This window comes from Gorilla gorilla, chromosome 19 (genome assembly GCF_029281585.2).
Source record: "Gorilla gorilla gorilla isolate KB3781 chromosome 19, NHGRI_mGorGor1-v2.1_pri, whole genome shotgun sequence".
NCBI classification, from domain to species: Eukaryota; Metazoa; Chordata; class Mammalia; order Primates; family Hominidae; genus Gorilla; species Gorilla gorilla.
Window position 1 is genome coordinate 34332723 of NC_073243.2, and position 18069 is coordinate 34350791.

Below are 18069 nucleotides of genomic sequence, written 5' to 3' on the forward strand. Positions count from 1 at the left end.
TAAGACATGGAGAAAGACAAGCAGAGAACAGTGGTGAGATAAGCAGAGAACAGAGGTGACGCATGGCCAAACAGACAGAGCAAATGAAGTGAGCTGATACCGTACCTGCTTATTATTGTCAGTGGTACAACACAGTTTCTTGAGCGAGACAAAATGCCTAATTTTCCTAATAACAAATAATCAGTTATTAGTGAGTCAGATATGAGATGATTCAACAAATCAGCAAATAAAAACGTCAACAGACTTCTTAAAGCTAAACTCCAGGGTTCGGCCTAGGGCAGTTTTAAAATTCAAGCAAGACTCAATCTACAGAAAACACAGTTTTCACACAGAGCCCACACATGCCTTTGGAAACTGGGCCTCCTTTATACATCCTAGAGGGCTCAGAAACACTTCCCTAATGGGTATCTTATTTTGTAACTGACTCCTAAAGTTTGGTTCCTAGATATCTTCAGTTGATAGGATAAAATGCTGCTACAAATAAATTAGTTTTAATTCTGCTGATACTAATAATTGCATAGCTACAAAAGATTCATTTGGACAATAACCACATTTCATGGCTGCTGTTTTTATATTAAATATCCCATATTCTTTCACACTATAATTGTCACAATAATGGCACTTTTCAGGCAGATAAAAATCCTCTCATTTCAAGGTCATGGACTGGGTCCTGAAACTCAGTGGGCAGTCTCACTCTTTATCATTGTCACAAGGAAAACCGGGCAAAAGATGACAGGTGCCTCAGCCCCATGCAAAAATCAGCTCACAGTCAATATTTTACTGAGAGTAAAACCATGAAATCCAGAGAGTTACATTAGGTTTTCTGCCCCCAGAAGCCCCTGGGGTATCCCACTCTCTCTCTCTCTTTACCTGGTTCGCTTTTCTCTGTAGGCCTCTGAAAAGAGGATATAAAATACTGGTTACTCTGTAATAAACTTCACTCAACTAGGAAGAGGTAAAATTTCCCTACTTTTAATAAGAATTGCCTCTGATAGCTCACTGCCTACAATTACAGGGAAAATAACACTGGAAATTGTGTCTGGACAAAAGAACTTCTTTTTCTTATCTGTAAAATCAGAGAGACCAGAAAAGTGTATTCTGTTGGAAATTACCCGGCAATAGCACGTCTCCTCTGCTTTGGTTGCCTAATGATTCTGGTCACACACACAGAAAGGGATTCTTAGCTTTGATTTTCTGAGGAGATGGTATAAGGATGAGGATAAAAACAACATGACAGTCACGGGCATCATCTCCACCCCACAGTTCTCAGCACTGCCTGTGGGTGAGAATGGCCACGCTGAGGCCAGGCTGCTCAGGAGGAGGGCCGAGGGGCAGCCTCTCTCCAGCTCACAACCTCGGTCAGGGGCCTGTCAGTGCCCCCATCATCCAGAGTGAAGCAAAAAGGGAGCTTCAAATTACAAAATGGCATGAAATACCAGGTGGTATTGACGGGACGTAGCCTGAATTGATGGGAGAGCAATTTTGAAACTAACCAAAATTGGAGGGGAAACAAGCTATTACAAATACCTGGCTGATTTTATGAAACATCTTGTTTTCTATTCATGCAACAATTTGCAAGGAACTCAGGTAGTCCTAAGAGTCACAGGTGGGGCTCCTGTTCCAGTTACTGGCAGGATGACTGTGGCCTCATCTTTTTCTGACATGTCACACAACGTTGTGTTCCTTATACACCCAAGCTATGAACCTGGTGTTGACCTTCAGGCTGGCTCCCCACGGCTCACCATGATGTATGGTTAGGGGGTCCTATTTGGCTTTGTAAATCTCACAAAATTTAACTGGAGGAAGGAAGAGGAATTGCATATTTTTCTTATCTCTCCACAAAAGAGAGAAGCTTCTCTGGTAATCTGAGATTCAGTGGATTGAGATGCCCTCAGCTCCTGGTCAGACACACCTTTCTCTCCATAAACAGTGGGCCTCCAAGGAACAAGTCCAGAACCGGCCTGGAGGAACCAGCATGGAGCGAGGGCCTCAAGCAGGAGAAAAGGTGGCTCCCTATGCACTGAGTGCAGAGGCCAGAGAGCACCAGCAGGAGATCATTGTTGTTATGGGGAAAGGGAAGCCCAGAAATCAAGCCCCTTTAGAGCACACTGGGAATGACAGAAGGCATAGGTGATCAGGTGGAGGTGGGAGGTTGGGGTGATGCTTCATAAAAGACAAGGAAAACCATGTTTGGGGGTTGCTGCCGGCTGAGTGGAAGCACCCTCGATCTATACTACATTCAGCACAACCCTACTGCATTTGTGGATGTAAGGCTCATACTGGCATTTCAAGCCCAATGCCCATGAGGGCCTTGAGTCTTTATCTTCAGCTAAAAGAGTTGAACAGTTTGCTCTCACCCTCCTTGGCCAATCACTGGGGTGATCTTCACGTGCTGTTGGATGCTGTCCCCGGATTTCCGTCTGGCATAGTAAACCCCCTGCCACTCCTACATGGACAAAGAGAGCTCTTAAAATCCTTTAGTCAAGGATGACAGCTGCTCCTGCAGAGGGTCTCAGAAGGCTGAGAAGGAACATTCCCACATGCTCTCATTACATTTCCCAATGCCTGCTGTATTGTTGTACCCAGTGCAATGCTGATGTGGCCACATGTGTGAAAACAAGACCACAGATCCACATATCCACCACCAGGTTGTCTGTCCCAGCTTCCAGGACACTTGACCTGTGGGTGGAATTCTGCTTTCAGCCCTATGGCTGCTGTGGCACCAGGTCAAGGGATTCTTTGGAGGTCTCTCTCAAAATCTTCACAGCAATCTGTGAACTTGGCATTATCATACTAAATTTACAGGTGGGTAAACTGAGGCTCAGAGGGTCTAGGTAACTTGCCCACATTAGGATGCAGAAAATCTGCGTATAAATTCATGTCTATTTAACACTCGCTGAAGCCCATCGTCTTCCTAACATCCTACGGGCCCCCCAGCCAAGGCTTCTCGGGGGTCAGTCTGGCTCCTCATAGCTTCCATGAAAGAGGCCAAGGGGAGAGTATCGGTTCCTGTTCTCTGAACATGGGAGGTTTGGCTAATCAGAAACTGAGATTCCGATTCCCTGCAGCCGTTTCTTGCCCCCTCTATCACATAAGGTGGCTAATTGGTATGCACCTTGGTATGTGTGGCTATATTCTTTTGGCAACAATTTTTGGAATAGTTAACAATGTCTTGTTTCCTTTTTGGTCTCATTGCCTCAATTAAAAAAACATTTTGATCATCATCTATAATCCAAATTTATCTTATCCCTCTAAAATGTTCCCTCTATTAAATGGATACAGGGCTTATTTAACTACTTCACATCACAGAAAGGAAGATGAAAGAAATTGTATGTGAAGAAGCATTCTGAATGCTTAACAGAAAATGCACAGGCAGTTCCAGCGATGAGAGGCAGTGCTCTACAGGAGGAGAGGGCTTCAGGGAAAATTCCTCTCGGACTTCCATCATTACCTTCATCTACCCAGATGAAGGGGAAGCCACTGGAGGAACAGGTGCAGCTGGGAGGAGGAAGCTACAAATGTATGTTGAACAGCGATCAGAGAACAGAAAAGGAAAACTGGGAAAAAAACCTGGCCTACCTATAAATACTGGTATTAAATATGTCTAGTCTCCCAAACACTGGATAAACTGAAAAAACACAACAGCTCTCTGGGTGGAACTCTGCTCAGAGATACCCACAATATTCCAGCAATGACAGATGGGACATATTCATGCACAGGATGAAATGTTTTCACACAAAATCACCAGATTCTGTACCATAATCATAAGCACCAGATTCACTTGAGTTCCAAAGTTAACTTAAAAATGAACTCATTTTGCAAACATAATAGATCTTTCACTTAATTATGACATTATTAAAAAAGCTAATCTTAAGGATGAAATTCTAAAACTCAGAAAAAAAAGTGCATTGGGGAGAGGGTTTGTGGATTGGTTTTGCTGGTGTAACCCACCTTTCCCTTCTTGATGCATGTATTGATGGTGTCGAGAAGGTCTGCCCGGTTCTTATCGCTTTTGGGCAGATCAGCGAGTTCTTTTCCCAGGAGCTCACCTTTGTGGTAGCCCATCATCCTTTCGAAGGCTGGGTTGACATACTGTTAATGGGAGGTGGGTACAGATCAGTGCGGGGACACAAGACAGAGTTCATGAAATGTCTGTGTGCCCCGTAGGAAGACTTGTTGGGACCCAGAGGAATATCAAGCAAGAAGTTCCCAGGGCAAACATTCTCTAATGCAGTTAGCTGGCCAGGTCCTGCTGCCCCTCTCCATCCCCAAACCCTTCCTGGAGGAGTTCCCTCCTTCCTGGCAGCAATTTATTCATTCAACTGCCATCCTGATCCCCTGTAGGAAATCAGAAGAAACTTCAGCAGGAAAAAAACAGGAAGCCCTCATCTAGCAGTACCAGCCTCTTGGGGAACTCATTCACCATCTACCGCCCCATGAATAAGGAAAAACTCAGACAAAAAAAGAAATAAAAATAAATTAGGTCTGGGTCCATATGTTTGTAGTTAAAAAAAGAAAGTTTCAGGCTGGGCACAGTGGCTCATGCCTGTAATTCAATTCCAGCCCTTTGGGAAGCTGAGGCAGGAGGATCAGTTGAGCCCAAGAGTTCAAGACCAGCCTGGAAAACACAGCTAGACTCCACCTCCACAAAAATAAAAAAATTAGCCAGGTGTTGTGGCACACACCTATAGTCCCTGCTATTCAGGAGGCTGAGGCAGAAGGATCACTGGAGCCTGGGAGTTTGAGGCTGCAGTGAGCTATGATTGCACCGTTGCACTCCAGCCCAGGCAACACAGCAAGACCCTGTCTCTTATAAACAAACAAACAAACAAATAAGAACTCCATTCAACAGTGGTGGCTTGTATTATGCACATCTCCACAATTGGATTTCTCCTGTCTCCTTTCCAATTGCCACTATCTATTGATCAATGTTTGCTACAGTTTGGGGACACTACCAGTAGAATCAGAACAATAAATTCAGTTAAATGGCTGGGGCAGGAGGCAGCCCTTTCAGTGCTGGGCTCAGGCGGGTGTGAAGCTCCCCTCGGCAGATTCTGGGGCCAGCAGACTCAGAGGTTTCTTTTCAAAATTCTGCCTGGGGTCCTGGAATTTAGAGCCATGACCCTAGATGACTCCCAGGTCCTGTCCCACCCTCTGATTTCTTTTCAAAGATCACAGATGGGGGCTGAGTGGAGAGAGACAAGCGGTGAAGAATGTCGGGAAAATGTAAACAGACTGCATCTGGGTCATGAATTTCTTTGGGCTTAAATTGCATCCATCTGCTGCTTCGGAGATGTTCGAACCAACTGTAATCACTCTTGCCCTCAACTGCGATGGCAGCAGTCATGAACAGGGTGGCGCAGGGACACTTGCGGAGCTGTTCCTTGGGAGACACAGCTTCTATTAACACGATCAACCCTGATAGTTGAAGGGGTTTGGAAGATGCTCTGGTCATCAGGCCTTTGGTGGGTGACTGAAGAGAAGGGGGCCTGATATTGTCTTCATGGATCTCCAGACCCCCTCCTGGCCCCATCACTGACATGTAGTAGTCAGGGCCCTCCCTAGGCAGGGAAGGGCATCACTTACAGCGTAGCCCCTGCTCACAAAGCCAGCCTCATACCTCCCGGGGCCACCCCTGCAGGCTGCTGAGCTGTCTGCATGTCTCTCTCATCTCCGGGCCTTTCCCCACGTGCTCTCTCTGCTTATAATACCCTTCCCTGTCTCTTTCCCTCTCCAACTCCAATTTATCCCTCTTCTCTTCCAGGAAGCCTTCCCTGACTCCCCTACCTAGTCCACTCCCAAGAGCTGCCACTGATGCCTGTGCAGACTTTCAGTGACTTATTACACCGAATTTAAATTTTTGTTTCTCTCTCTCTCTCCCAGTGGACAATCAAGTCCTCAAGGGCAAAGGCTATTTTGAATTGATCTTTGGATACTCAGGACTGTTTATTAACTATTTGAGGAATGAATAGAAAATATTAGAGAATATATTATTTTCTTTATTTGTTAGCCATATTCTCATACCTTTTCATGTGTGTTCATTCTGCCTTCCCTATTAAGTTGTAAATTTGGGTAGAAGTCATGGCCCTTCTTTCACACCAGGGTTCCTGACACCTCGGAATGCAGCAGGTACTCCCAGATATGGATTCTGGAGCCAAGGCACCCAAGTTCAAATCCTGGCTCTGCCAATTACCAGCTACAAAACCATGGACAAATTACTTAACTTCCCTGGTCCTCAGTTTCCTCATCTGCAAAATGAGTACAATAGTGATACCTGACTCACAGGATTGCTTTAAGAAATAAATGAGTATGTGTAAAATGCTTAGAACTGAGCCTAGTATATGGCAAGTAACAATTAAGTGTTTTAAAGCAAATATATGTAGAGTTTAGATAGATGGGGGCATGGAGGGAGGAAGACAGGAAGGAAAGGAGGGAGGAATGGATGGGTGGATAGATAACAGATGGATAGACAGACACAGATAGGTAGATATTGCTTCTAAATTTTAAGTGCTGCTACTTGACCTCTGAAGATTTGTATTCAAAAAGGCATCTAACTATTTGATTGGAATGCCCTGAAAAGGATGCTGATATCAAGTAAGAACATATATTAACTATCCCATCCAATGATGACATCCTCAAAATTTATAGCACATAGGTAATTTCACCATACATATAACATCCTCTATTCAGCTCCTTCCTCCTTCCTCTTGTTTTAAGTTCCATACTACAGATTGCTGATACAGTTTTCTAAAGGAGGATGAAAAGGTTCCCTGAGAAAAAAGCCGTAAGGTCTTCTTTCAGAATCCAAGTTTCCCTTTAAAGGCAGTGACTCTCCTTCCACCTCTCCTTTACAGGCATCTATTATACTGGCCTCATGCCCCTGCTTCTTCCTGTTCATCGCAAAGGCTGGGAGATGATTAATATCATAATGTGACACCATCACAATATTACCTCTCCCAAGGATACAGGTTTTCTAACCACCAATTGATAACTGGAGAATGAAAGACTCTGTTCCCTATTCTAGAAGTCGTTTGTTAGATTACAGGCGGAGGGGCGGCTAGTGGGCAGGGAGCCCCGTCTCCTCATTTCTGAAATCAAATCCAGCTGCACACTGCAAAACAGGGAGGTGCAAAGAAAATGTGCTTCATGAATAGAATTGATTGTCCAAGTCGGGGTATAAGTGGGGGAGATGTGGGATTTTTGTGCTTGGTCTGTAACAGAAACACGTCTGGCTCTCTCTGAGGTCCAAGAGGCAGACCTGTGGGCAGGTGGGCCACTAATAGCCAGCAACATGAGGAAGCCTTCAGATACATTTCACGGGGCAGCCATAAAACATATTCTAACTATACAGCTAAACAGGAAACCAGGTAGGAAGGCTTTGGAGACATGACTACATATTTTAGTTCTGATGTTTATTACTAAGGCTTTCCTTGGATAAGTTCCTTGGCCTTGTTGGGACTCAGTTTCCTCATCTGCACCATAGGGCAATGATGTCTCTTTCCTACCCTTACTGAATAGAAATGAGACAACCTAATGAAAGTGCTGATGACAGGGCCTAGGCAGGGTGGGCTATTGATGTTATTGGTCTGGTATGAGAACAAGGTGTGTATGTGTGCACAGGGAGATTTCAGGGCAGACAAATGTGAGGCTTCTGCTGTGGGCTTCGCTGTGTGTTGCCCACTGTCTTTGGTGCCCTACTGATAAGTGCTCCTCACACTCCATGCCACTCTGCAAACCAACAGCAGGCAGGCAAGCACCAATTCGTGGAAAGTCTATATTTCAGGGTATTTTACAAATACAGATGTCTTACTTTCCAACAATTATAATAAGAACACCTCATTTCTTGAAAGGTTTCTCTGCTACACACATTTCCTTAGGAGGATGACATTCATGTAAGAATGCTTTGTAATTAGGATACCCACTGCAGGTAAACAAATGAATGTCTTTGAAAATACTCTGTTCCCTAGACATTTATAAGCCTTTGCTGTACCATTCTGACTTACTTCTATGTCAATAGTGTCTTCACAGATGGTCAAAAGAATTTACCCCGGTTCTAGCTGGGTGCAGTGACTCATGCCTGTAATCCCAGCACTTTGGGAGGCCAAGGCAGGTGGATCACTTGAGGTCAGGAGTTTGAGACCAGCCTGGCCAACATGGTAAAACCCCATCTCTACTAAAAATATAAAAATTAGCTGAGTGTGGTGGCACATGCCTGTAATCCTCGCTACTTAGAGGCACAAGAATCACTTGAACCTGAGAGGCAGAAATTATACTGAGCCAAGATTACCTCTGTACTCCAGCCCGGGCGACAGAGTGACAATCTGTCTCAAAAAAATAAAATTTTTTAAAACCCCATTTCTGTCAAAGAAATTGCAGGTTCTGATCTGAAGTAATAATTTTTTGTTCTTTATTGAATATCTAATTCTTAAGTCTATCAGTACTCTTTGCACAGCTTGATATTTATTTCTCCTAAGAAAATGTGCTGATACATGAGGATGATAGGAAAGTACTTGATAAAAAGTGTGGCTTAAACCTGAAAGGTTCATTTTGAATGTTAATGATAGAGGTGGTTTCTTTCCATACCTGAATTACGTGGTCATCGCTTGTTATTTCTATGGCTTCATGACAGTGATCTAATGCTGTAAACACTGAATTACAGGCCCTGAAAGTTATGAAAGATTGAAGTTAGTTCTTCTATGAAAACCATTCACATTTCATCTGTTAATTTAACAAAGTAAACAGATACTAGGTTCGTCAAATCTACGTACTTTTTGTTATTGCCATGGTCTGAATGCTGATGTCTCCCAAAAGTTCATATGTTGGAATCTAACATCCAATGTGATAGTATGAAGAGGCAGGGCCTTTGGGAAGTGGCTAAGTCAGTGGGGCTTCATCCTCATGAATGGGATTAATGCCTTTATTAAAGAGGCTCCAGTGAGCTCCCTTGCACTTTCTGCCATGTGAGGACATAGAGAGGGTGCCATCTATGAGGAACGGGCCCTCACCAGACACAGAACCTGCTGGCACCTTGATCTTGGACTTCTCGGCCTCCAGAACTGTCAGCAATACATTTCCGTTGCTTATAAATTACTCAATTTAAAATACAGTAATGCAACTCATAACGATATTTCAACAACAGACTCAATATACAGTGGTGGTCCTGCGAGATTATAACCTAATTCCTATTGCCTAGTGGTGTCGTAGCAGACATAACACCCTCACGTGTCCGTGATGATGTTGGTGTAAACAAGCCCACTAAACTATCAGCTGTATAAATGTGTAGCAATACAGTAATGAGGTACAGTATATAACATTTGATAAGAGATAACTAGGATACTGGTTTATGTATTTGCTATACTATTTATCATTGTTTTAGATAAAATACTCCTTCTACTACTAAGAAAAGTTAACTGTAAAGCAGCCTCAGGCAGGTCCTTCAGAAGATATTCCAGAAGAAGGCATTGTTATCATAGAAGGTGACAGCTCCATGTGTGTTATTGCCCCTGAGGACCTTCCAGTGGGACAAGATGTGGAGGGGAAAGTCAGTGATATTGATGATCCTGACCCTGTGTAGGCACCAGCCAAAGTGTGTCTTAGCTTTTAACAAAAAAGTTGAAAAAGTAAAAAAAAAAAAAAAAAAAATGGTTTAAAAATAGAAAAAAGCTAACAGAATAATGTTATAAAGAAACAATTCTTTTTGTACAGCTGTGAAATGTGTTTGTGTTTTAAGCTAAATGTTATTAAGAAAGTGAAAAAGTTTAAAAATATAAAGGTTTATAAAGTTAAAAAGTAGCAGTAAGCTAAGGCTAATTTACTATTGAAGAAAGGAAAATGTTTTAATGAATTTTGTGTAGCCTAAGAGTACAAAGCTGATAAAGTCTATAGTCCTATACACATAATGCCCTGGGCCTTCATGTTCCCTCTCCATTCACTCACCAGCTCACCCAGAGCAACTCCCAGTCCTGCAAGCTCCATTCATGCTAAGTGCCTTATACAAATGCACCATTTTAAATCTTTTTATACTGCATTTTTACTGTGCCTTTCTATGTTTAAATTCACAAATGCCATTGTGTTAAAAGTATTTACAGTATTCAGTACAGTAACATGCTCTACAGGTTTGTAGCCTAGGAGCAACAGGCTATACCATGTAGCCTAAGTGTGTAGTAAGCTATACCATGTAGGCTTGTGTAAGTACACTCTATGATGTTTGCACAATGACAAAATCATCCAACGACACATTTCTCAGAACATATCCCCATCATTAAATGATGCATGACTGTATTTCATTATTGCAATCCTAACAGACTAAGAGGGTTAATAATACGCTTTGAGGGAAAAAAACTAATCTTTCAAACTAAATGCATAAACAATAGCATATATATGTGTGTGTATGATACAAAAAGAATTGTAATTCAGTGAAATCTTTGTGGATCATGGAATGGACTATGTGTGTGCTGAATGAAACTTCAACACTAACACGAGGCAATGACGTTCTTCTGTTTCATTCACAGTTGTGGTCATGAAGAAGTTAAGTCTCCATCAATTAGAGAACTTAACTGGGCCCAAATTGGATGTGAGGTATTCTGGCCTTTTGCAACAGACACAAAAACATTTTTTCTCCTTTTTTGCTGTTGTGATGTTACTCGGCTTCCAACCATTCCCCCTGGCATGGTGAAAGGCAAACCCAGCAGAACTCCCCTTGCTGGTTCATTGCACCTCTGCAGTTCTCCAGTGGGGACTTTTCTTGGTGACCTTCCCTATATTTCTGGAATATTTGGAATCAGACTCTCATTTTGTTTATTATAGTTTTAACTAATTTCCTAATCTAGAGCAACTCCAAATACAGTAAGCTATTTACTGTCCAACACAGCAAGCATGTAGCTAGAGCTCTGTTATTTATACTGACTGTTTAAAGAATCCCAACAAAAAGCTTTCTTACACATTACAAAATAAAAAAAAAAACTGTTGATTTGCTGGATTGATGTTTTTTCTTTAAAAAAAAAAACTCTGAAAAATGTTATTTTTTTCCACTCATAAAGGCATTCTAACTTTGTCTTCTTATTTTGATCTGTTTAGAGGGAAGAAGGCAGAAAGAACTGGGTGAAATCTGGCTCTGTATTTTTCCAGTTATGCGACCTGAGGCAACTTTTTGTCTTCAATGGCCCTCAGTTTCCTCATCCATAAAATGAGGATAATAATATGTATTTCACAGGTTTTTGTAAAGATCAAAACAGATAGTTTATGTGAGGCATTTCTCGAAGTGCTTGGGACAATATGAGAATACAACACATGATACCTGTTGTTATGTTTAAGATCACAGAGTAATACTTCTTTGTTCTCTAAGGCTTTCAAAAGGCTTTGGTGAAAAAAATGAATTGTAACCTATCTTTTCTCATAAGTATACCTGAAACGTCAAACCAAGAACTGTATTCAATAATAGTGAGGTATGCGTGCGGAGTGCAGTATTTTAGCCAACTGCAGGACGCCATTCCTATAGTTGCAGAAATGAAGATATCAGTGTGACTAGGTAAGTGTAACAAGTAATCATGATATGGGTTAGAAGAGCAGAAGAGAATATTAACCTAACTCAACTGAAATGGCTTACAGGCGCAGTAGTATATTTTCTTAGTTAAATTGCTCCAGTCTACCTAATTTGAACTGTATACTGTCTTAGTACCACCACTTGTAAACACAATTTAAAATAAGAAACAAGAATAAAAGGGGGCTTTAAAACTGCTACCAAATTTGTCACTGCACTGCCTCATAAGAGACAAGCAAGAGCTAGTCTTATCAACAATGTTTTCCAGGCACCTGGTCCAAAACTGGACGAAGCACTGTAGGGAAGGATTTCCTGGGCAGCAGCTGCCTTTCAGAAGTCACTCTTGGAGAAACACACTCTATGTGGACTAATTTGTTAATTTTGAGAGCTGGATAATTAAGCTTTAATTAACACATTTTATCAAATGACAAATTCCTCTCTTGCCTAAGTATTTTCTCTAACTATGTAAACAGGTTTCAACTAAGTATATAAACAGGTACTTCAGACTATTATCATTTTCATCAATTCAAGAGGTTGCCTTTATACATGATCTTAGATCCAATCTCCAAAATTTATTAAACATTCATTTTATGATTATCCACAAAGCATGAAATTTTCAATAAGTATAAAGCCCCATAAGACAAAGTAAATGCTTATCAACAGTTGAAATGAAAGGATATTGGTAGAAAGAATACACTATTTCCCACCCCTGCCCCCCACGACAAACACTACCAGACCGCAATGTTTATTCAGGCTCTCAACCTCTTTGGTTGATGGTTCTATTTAAATAAACCTGCAGCAAAATGAGATAATCAACTTGAGGCATGTTTCTAGAGTTTTAGAACTTAATTGCTTATATTAATTATTCATACTCTTCTGGCAGAAGAACCTTAGCTTTATTAATATCTGTTCTTGGGAACCATATAACTCTTTTGTCTCAGGTATCTTTATGTTTTATTCTTCAGGTTAAAAAGTTGGAAAACTAGAAAAAAGAAACACAAGGGAAAAGTAACCTAGTTGTGGGAACCCAGGAAGTATAGGTAATATCACCATTTTCCCTGCACCTTCTTAAGAGCCCTCGAAGGTCCAGAGAGAAAAGGTAAATATTACAGGGGTCCAGGTATAAAGTCTATAAATAATATAGTGCTATGCTGAGTGGAAAGTGCACCAGACTGAAAAAGCAGGATGCCTGGATTCTACTCCACCACTGCCACCAACATGCTGAGTAGCTGTGATGGTTCTCAGTGTTTTCCTCTGTCAATCATGGCCAGGGTGTTGGGTTACATTATCTCCTGTGTCCCTTCCAAAAGTGCTCTATCTAGACTCCACTAAAACAACACACACACACACACACACACACACACACACACTGTGAGGCTGCCTGGAACAAGGGTAGGACTGGGCAAGGTGGTGGCTTGTAGGGAAAAGATTCTGAACACAAGTCCACATCCCAGCAGGAGTCTGGGAAGAGTTGGGAGCGGGGAGTGGAAGAGGTGAGAGGATCGTGACCTTGTTACTTGTTGGCACTCATTACTGGGCAATAAAGCAATAGGGACTGGTTATTTTAAGCCTTCACAGCTCAGTTTCCACCCCTGTAACACAATGGCTATCACGCAGAGCCCATATGAGAATAAAGTGCTCTACAAATGTCTGTTAATACTGAGAGATGTGGTGTTCCACAGAATACAGAGTTTTGCCCACCAAAAATTTTGATTCTTTCTAAAACTGAGGATTGCTACTGTCTTAAGATTTGGAGTGAAATAAACATAATGACTTGGATGTAACTTCTAGACTGACTAATGAATCAAACAATAGCTGGTACTGCATTAGTATATATCAATCAGCCCAAACTCTTGCTAAGTAGCTAAATAATTATCTTTATTTTAGATAAAATAGATCTTTTCATGATAAAGAGGTGTAAGAACATCAGAAGAGATAAATAGCCATCATTTAATCTAGATTATCCTAGATGCTCTCCATTTCATAAATTCTTCTATTCAACAGAGTAATTCATCAAAGGCATACAGATATGTGATTTAGTTCTTATATCTTTAAGTTATTTTATATAATAGAATCTTAAAATTAGACTACATCTTCTGTTTGATCACATCAGGTGATCCTTTTTGTTTCTTGGTTAAGTAAATATGGTCACCAGACATGGGACCCAGGCAGAGGTGTCTACCTTTAACATTCACCATCATCCTGCAGTACAGACTGTCCTTGCAGAATGACAGTAATGCTACATATTTAGCTGCAGCTGGGGGCGGAATTGTAGGGGAAAGTATTATATAATTAGACTATAATTATTCTAGCATTGTATAATAAAGAGCCTCATTTTCCCAGTCTGCAACAAATGATAGAGTTGCTTGCCTGCCTTGGGGTGCAGGTATATGTGCTAGATGTCCCTGAGTGCCCTAAGGAGCTGGGGAGAGGCCGTGGCATGAGTCACTGCCCCTATCTGCTGGGCCTAGATACAGAATACCTGGGAATATGCACATAAAATCATGCACATGTTCACACCCACACCCAAAAGGGCAATAACTTGAATAAGGTTGAGACAGAACCCACCAAAAAGCAACAGCTGAAACTTGTGCAGAAGGCAAGATAATCCCTGTGCCAGGCAAACCTTCTTTCCTGGGGCCACTACCTTCCTGGGTCAAGTCCATTATCCAATTTGACACTGATTTGTAGTAAGAACTTGAGCCTTTTCATTATGACCTCAACAACAGGTCCAATGCCCCCAATCAGTTCTAGTAAGTGAGGGGTCAGAAGTATAGTATCTACATAATGGTACTTAGAAACTTGCAAAGTTCTGAATCTGATAAGACCTTAAAAAGTCTTTGGTGTCCTGGCTCTAAACAGATTTCAGCAGTACAATAACCTGAAGGCTTTTCTTTATGCTCTTGTGTTGGCTGGGAATATTTATTTCAAATTTCCAGGCCTGCTTTTGCCCTGCTCATCATGGACAAGGTGCCCCTAACATTCCTGGGACAGCCCCCCAGTGCCCCATGTGCACTGCAGAATCTGTATTAGGGCATCTCCTGGCACCTAACATATGCCATCACATGTAATGTTGCCTAAAAAAACAGAAGCACTTATTTAAAATCAAATAATGGAATTGCCTGTCAATGCAATGAGGTGTTGCGCTGTTCATTTTTTATTGTGGGTAATACACAGTTGAAGAATTAAACCACAGTAAAATCCCCCTCTTTCTAATTCTATTTATTGTGTAAACATCTAAAATAAAAGTACTAAGTCTTTTAACCTTCAATTAAAAACAGTAGAGACCCCCAGGAATGATAACAATTAATCTACATTATTAAAAGGCATAAATTACAGAAGTAAAGGCAACATAGGTTTCTAGAAAAATTCTGTGAAGTTCTCTGAAGCTAACATACACATAAAAAGAAACCACAGGATCTAGCTTACTTATACGTTCAAAAAGTCTTTGGCAATATTTCTTACCAAGGGCTGTTAAAAATACCTGAAGTCCCAAAATATCTGATTTCCCACTGGTTTGAGATTCTTTTTTTAATACTTTTCTACCTAAGAAAGTGACTGTTTATCCCCACACTTTATTTCTTAGAGCACTCTACCCACCAAAAAGTGACTTCCCTGACCAGGGTGCACCCCAGGGGAACCTGCTTCTCTGCGTTTATGTCGATTCATTTTTGCCTCCCTGGGACAGAGGATAATTAAGTTTGAAAAGGATTTTGTCGTCTTTGAATGACAATAAGTAATCAAGATAAGGCATATAATTACTATGATAGGATGCTCTCCTACTTATTTTGTGTTGAGCCTCAAACTATCCATGACTTCTCAGTCAGCCAGAGAGAGGCCATGCTACAGAATTTTCTGGCATCACACAGCCTGAAGCTCCTGAGGACTGGGCCCCGCAGTGGCCCACGGGTGGAGAAGAGCCTCCTCCTTTCCCTGCTCTCTGGCTGAGAAGGGAGGAAAACATCAGGGTCCAAAAAGCCTGCCAGAGTGGAGCCTGAGCAAAACCAGGCAGGAGCTAGGACCCTGATATTCCTAAGAGGGCCCAGGAGCAGAACATCCCCCAGCCCAGCATTCTGGCCAGCAGCCAGACACGCAGAGAATCCCATCCCTGGAATTGAGCACCAATGACAAGCCTGCTCTTAAAACACTATATGCTTGTAAAGAGACTTAAAACTGGTTTCTTAAAGCTACTTCATGCATATTGAGGCCACAAACAGACTTAATAAAATTGCTATTGTGGTTACTTAGCCATTTTTATGGTTAGCATGATAAATATTGCCATTAGTTTGCCCCTATGCGTAACAATCCAAGTAAAAATGTATAAATATTGAAAGTAGGAAGTAGAAAATAATCCTCAAGGCTATTCCTAATCTCGATCTAATTGTGCAAAAATTAAGCATTTTCCCAGGTTACAATTTTAAAATTCTGTAAATAGTGGAAAATACTGTCAAAAGAAGAAATGCTTCCAATTTATTTCTTTATATAATGGGCCTTCTGGCTTAGATACTGCTGTTGGCCAGCTGCCATTCATTGCCTGTTTAAAAGCTTCAAAATCCCTGGGATTCAGCTATGAACCCATGAACATCAGCCTGTTGACAGATAAGATTTTCTAAAGAATTGTTAACCTCATGTTACTGTATCATTTTGCTACATACCGTAATTTGAACTGGGAGCGAACTTCCCCATGTTCTATTTGAATCAGTTCATTATAGCAAGCAATTATGCTGCTATTTTCCATAAATCTCTGAAAAGAAAGCAAAGACAATACATAAGACATATATGATTACTTCTTAGAGAGTCAAATAGAGAAACTTAACAGTTGTTCCTATCCCCAGGTAACTCCATTATATAAGACAATTAGTAGTAGGTAAGATGAGATGAAACAGCTGTCAAAGTGTTCAAAGTGCTTGTTTAAATGTATGAGAAACAACAGAGCAAGTAATACTGTACACTTCACTTCCTGCATAACAAAGGTAGAATAAACTACATTATGAATGCTCTAGAGCACGGAATGCCTGCCCAGCCATGTAAATGACTGAAACACTTTGCTTCATATTGCACTAATAAAATCATCTAAAACCCAACACTCAGCATGTTCAGTGTGCACCACATTATCAATGATCTCTTTGGAAGGGAGAGCCTACTCTTTACTTCCTTCCTAATTTTCTGAGTGCCTAATGCAGGGGAAAAGTTAAACACAGAATTCTCATATGATCCAGCAATTCCACTCCTAGGTATATACTCAAAAGAACTGAAAACAAGTACTCAAATAAATACTCATACATGTGTGTTCATAGCAGCATCATTCACCATAGCCAAAAGGCAGAAACAGCCCAAATGTCCAACATTTGAACAGATAAACAAATTGTGGTGTATACATACAATGGATTATTACTTGACCATACAATGGGAATAAAATACTGATACATGCTACAACATGTATGAACCCGAAAAAAGTACTAAGTGAAAGAATCCAGACAGAAAAATTCACATATTGTATGATTCCATGTATATGAAATATCTAGAATAGGTCAACTGATTGAGCCAGAATGCAGACTGGTGGTTGTCAGGGCTGTGGGGAGGAGGATTAGGAGTGACTGCTTAATGGGAACACATTTGGGAATGATGAAAATGGCTTTTTGCTTGTTTGTTTTGCAACAGGGTCTCACTCTAACTAGAGAGAGGTGGTGGTTGTACAACACTGTGTATGTGCTAAGTGTCACTGAATTGTTCACTTTAAAATGGCTAATTTCAGTTTCATCTCAATTGAAAAAAAAGGCTTTCATGTATTTATAAATAAACTTAGTGAATGAATGAACAGATAGATAAGCAAATAATAACGTAGAAGAAAATGCAGCACACATTGTCATTCATCAAAGAACTACGAAGCACCCATTTATGCTAGGCATGAGCTGCTCAAGTCCCGCGTTTAGAGGAGTAGGCTCTTTTTCACTTAATCCCAAAGTAATTTGGTTTACATTTCTTATATATGCTATGTGATTCAGTGTAGGGTATATAGGAAGTTGAGCACTTCTCCGATATGATCACGTCAATACTTAATGAGAAATAATGAAATCAGAAAAAAAAAAAGCAAGTAAAAAATAGTAAGGGAAGAGATTTAAGGACAATTCTACTTAGGAAAGGCGAAATGTTATGCATTTTAATTGACTAAAAAAACATATCATGCAAACCTTTCTAACCATATGGCTTGCAAACTATTAAGTAGAAAGATAAGCAGAATTCCAAAGTATTCCAAACTACTAGTCGCATACTTTTGCTTCTCCGGTAGCTATATAGGTGGAGGAGGAGAATACTAGGCCCTGCTGAAAGATGTATTTCTTAGATTTCCTTCACCCAAGTTGGCCAGAGAAAAAAATCAATCCCTCTCCTCACTCCTTCCTCTCTCTCTCTCTCTCTCTCACACACACACACACACACACACACACACACACACCCCACATATACACTGGAGTGGTTGGCTCCACATATCTGGAGTGGTTGGCTTCTCCCTGGCTTTCCCTGGGCCTCTG

General features: G+C 41.0%; 1 protein-coding gene across 13 annotated transcripts in view; it reads right to left on the reverse strand.

Moving 5' to 3' along the window:
• The window catches only part of PDE8B (phosphodiesterase 8B), a 247997-nt gene that overhangs the window by 74843 nt on the left and 155085 nt on the right, over positions 1-18069 (reverse strand). For 5 of the 13 annotated variants that reach the window (XM_055366979.2, XM_055366980.2, XM_019013408.4 and 2 more), the window contains 5 exons: positions 16195-16283; positions 8584-8662; positions 3952-4092; positions 2358-2446; positions 106-166 (listed from right to left, as the gene is read on the reverse strand). In XM_055366979.2, coding sequence (XP_055222954.1) covers positions 106-166; positions 2358-2446; positions 3952-4092; positions 8584-8662; positions 16195-16283 — 459 coding nt within the window. The remainder of the gene's footprint in view (positions 1-105; positions 167-2357; positions 2447-3951; positions 4093-8583; positions 8663-16194; positions 16284-18069) is intronic. The other 8 variants (XM_055366985.2, XM_055366984.2, XM_055366983.2 and 5 more) reach the window with 2 other exon arrangements.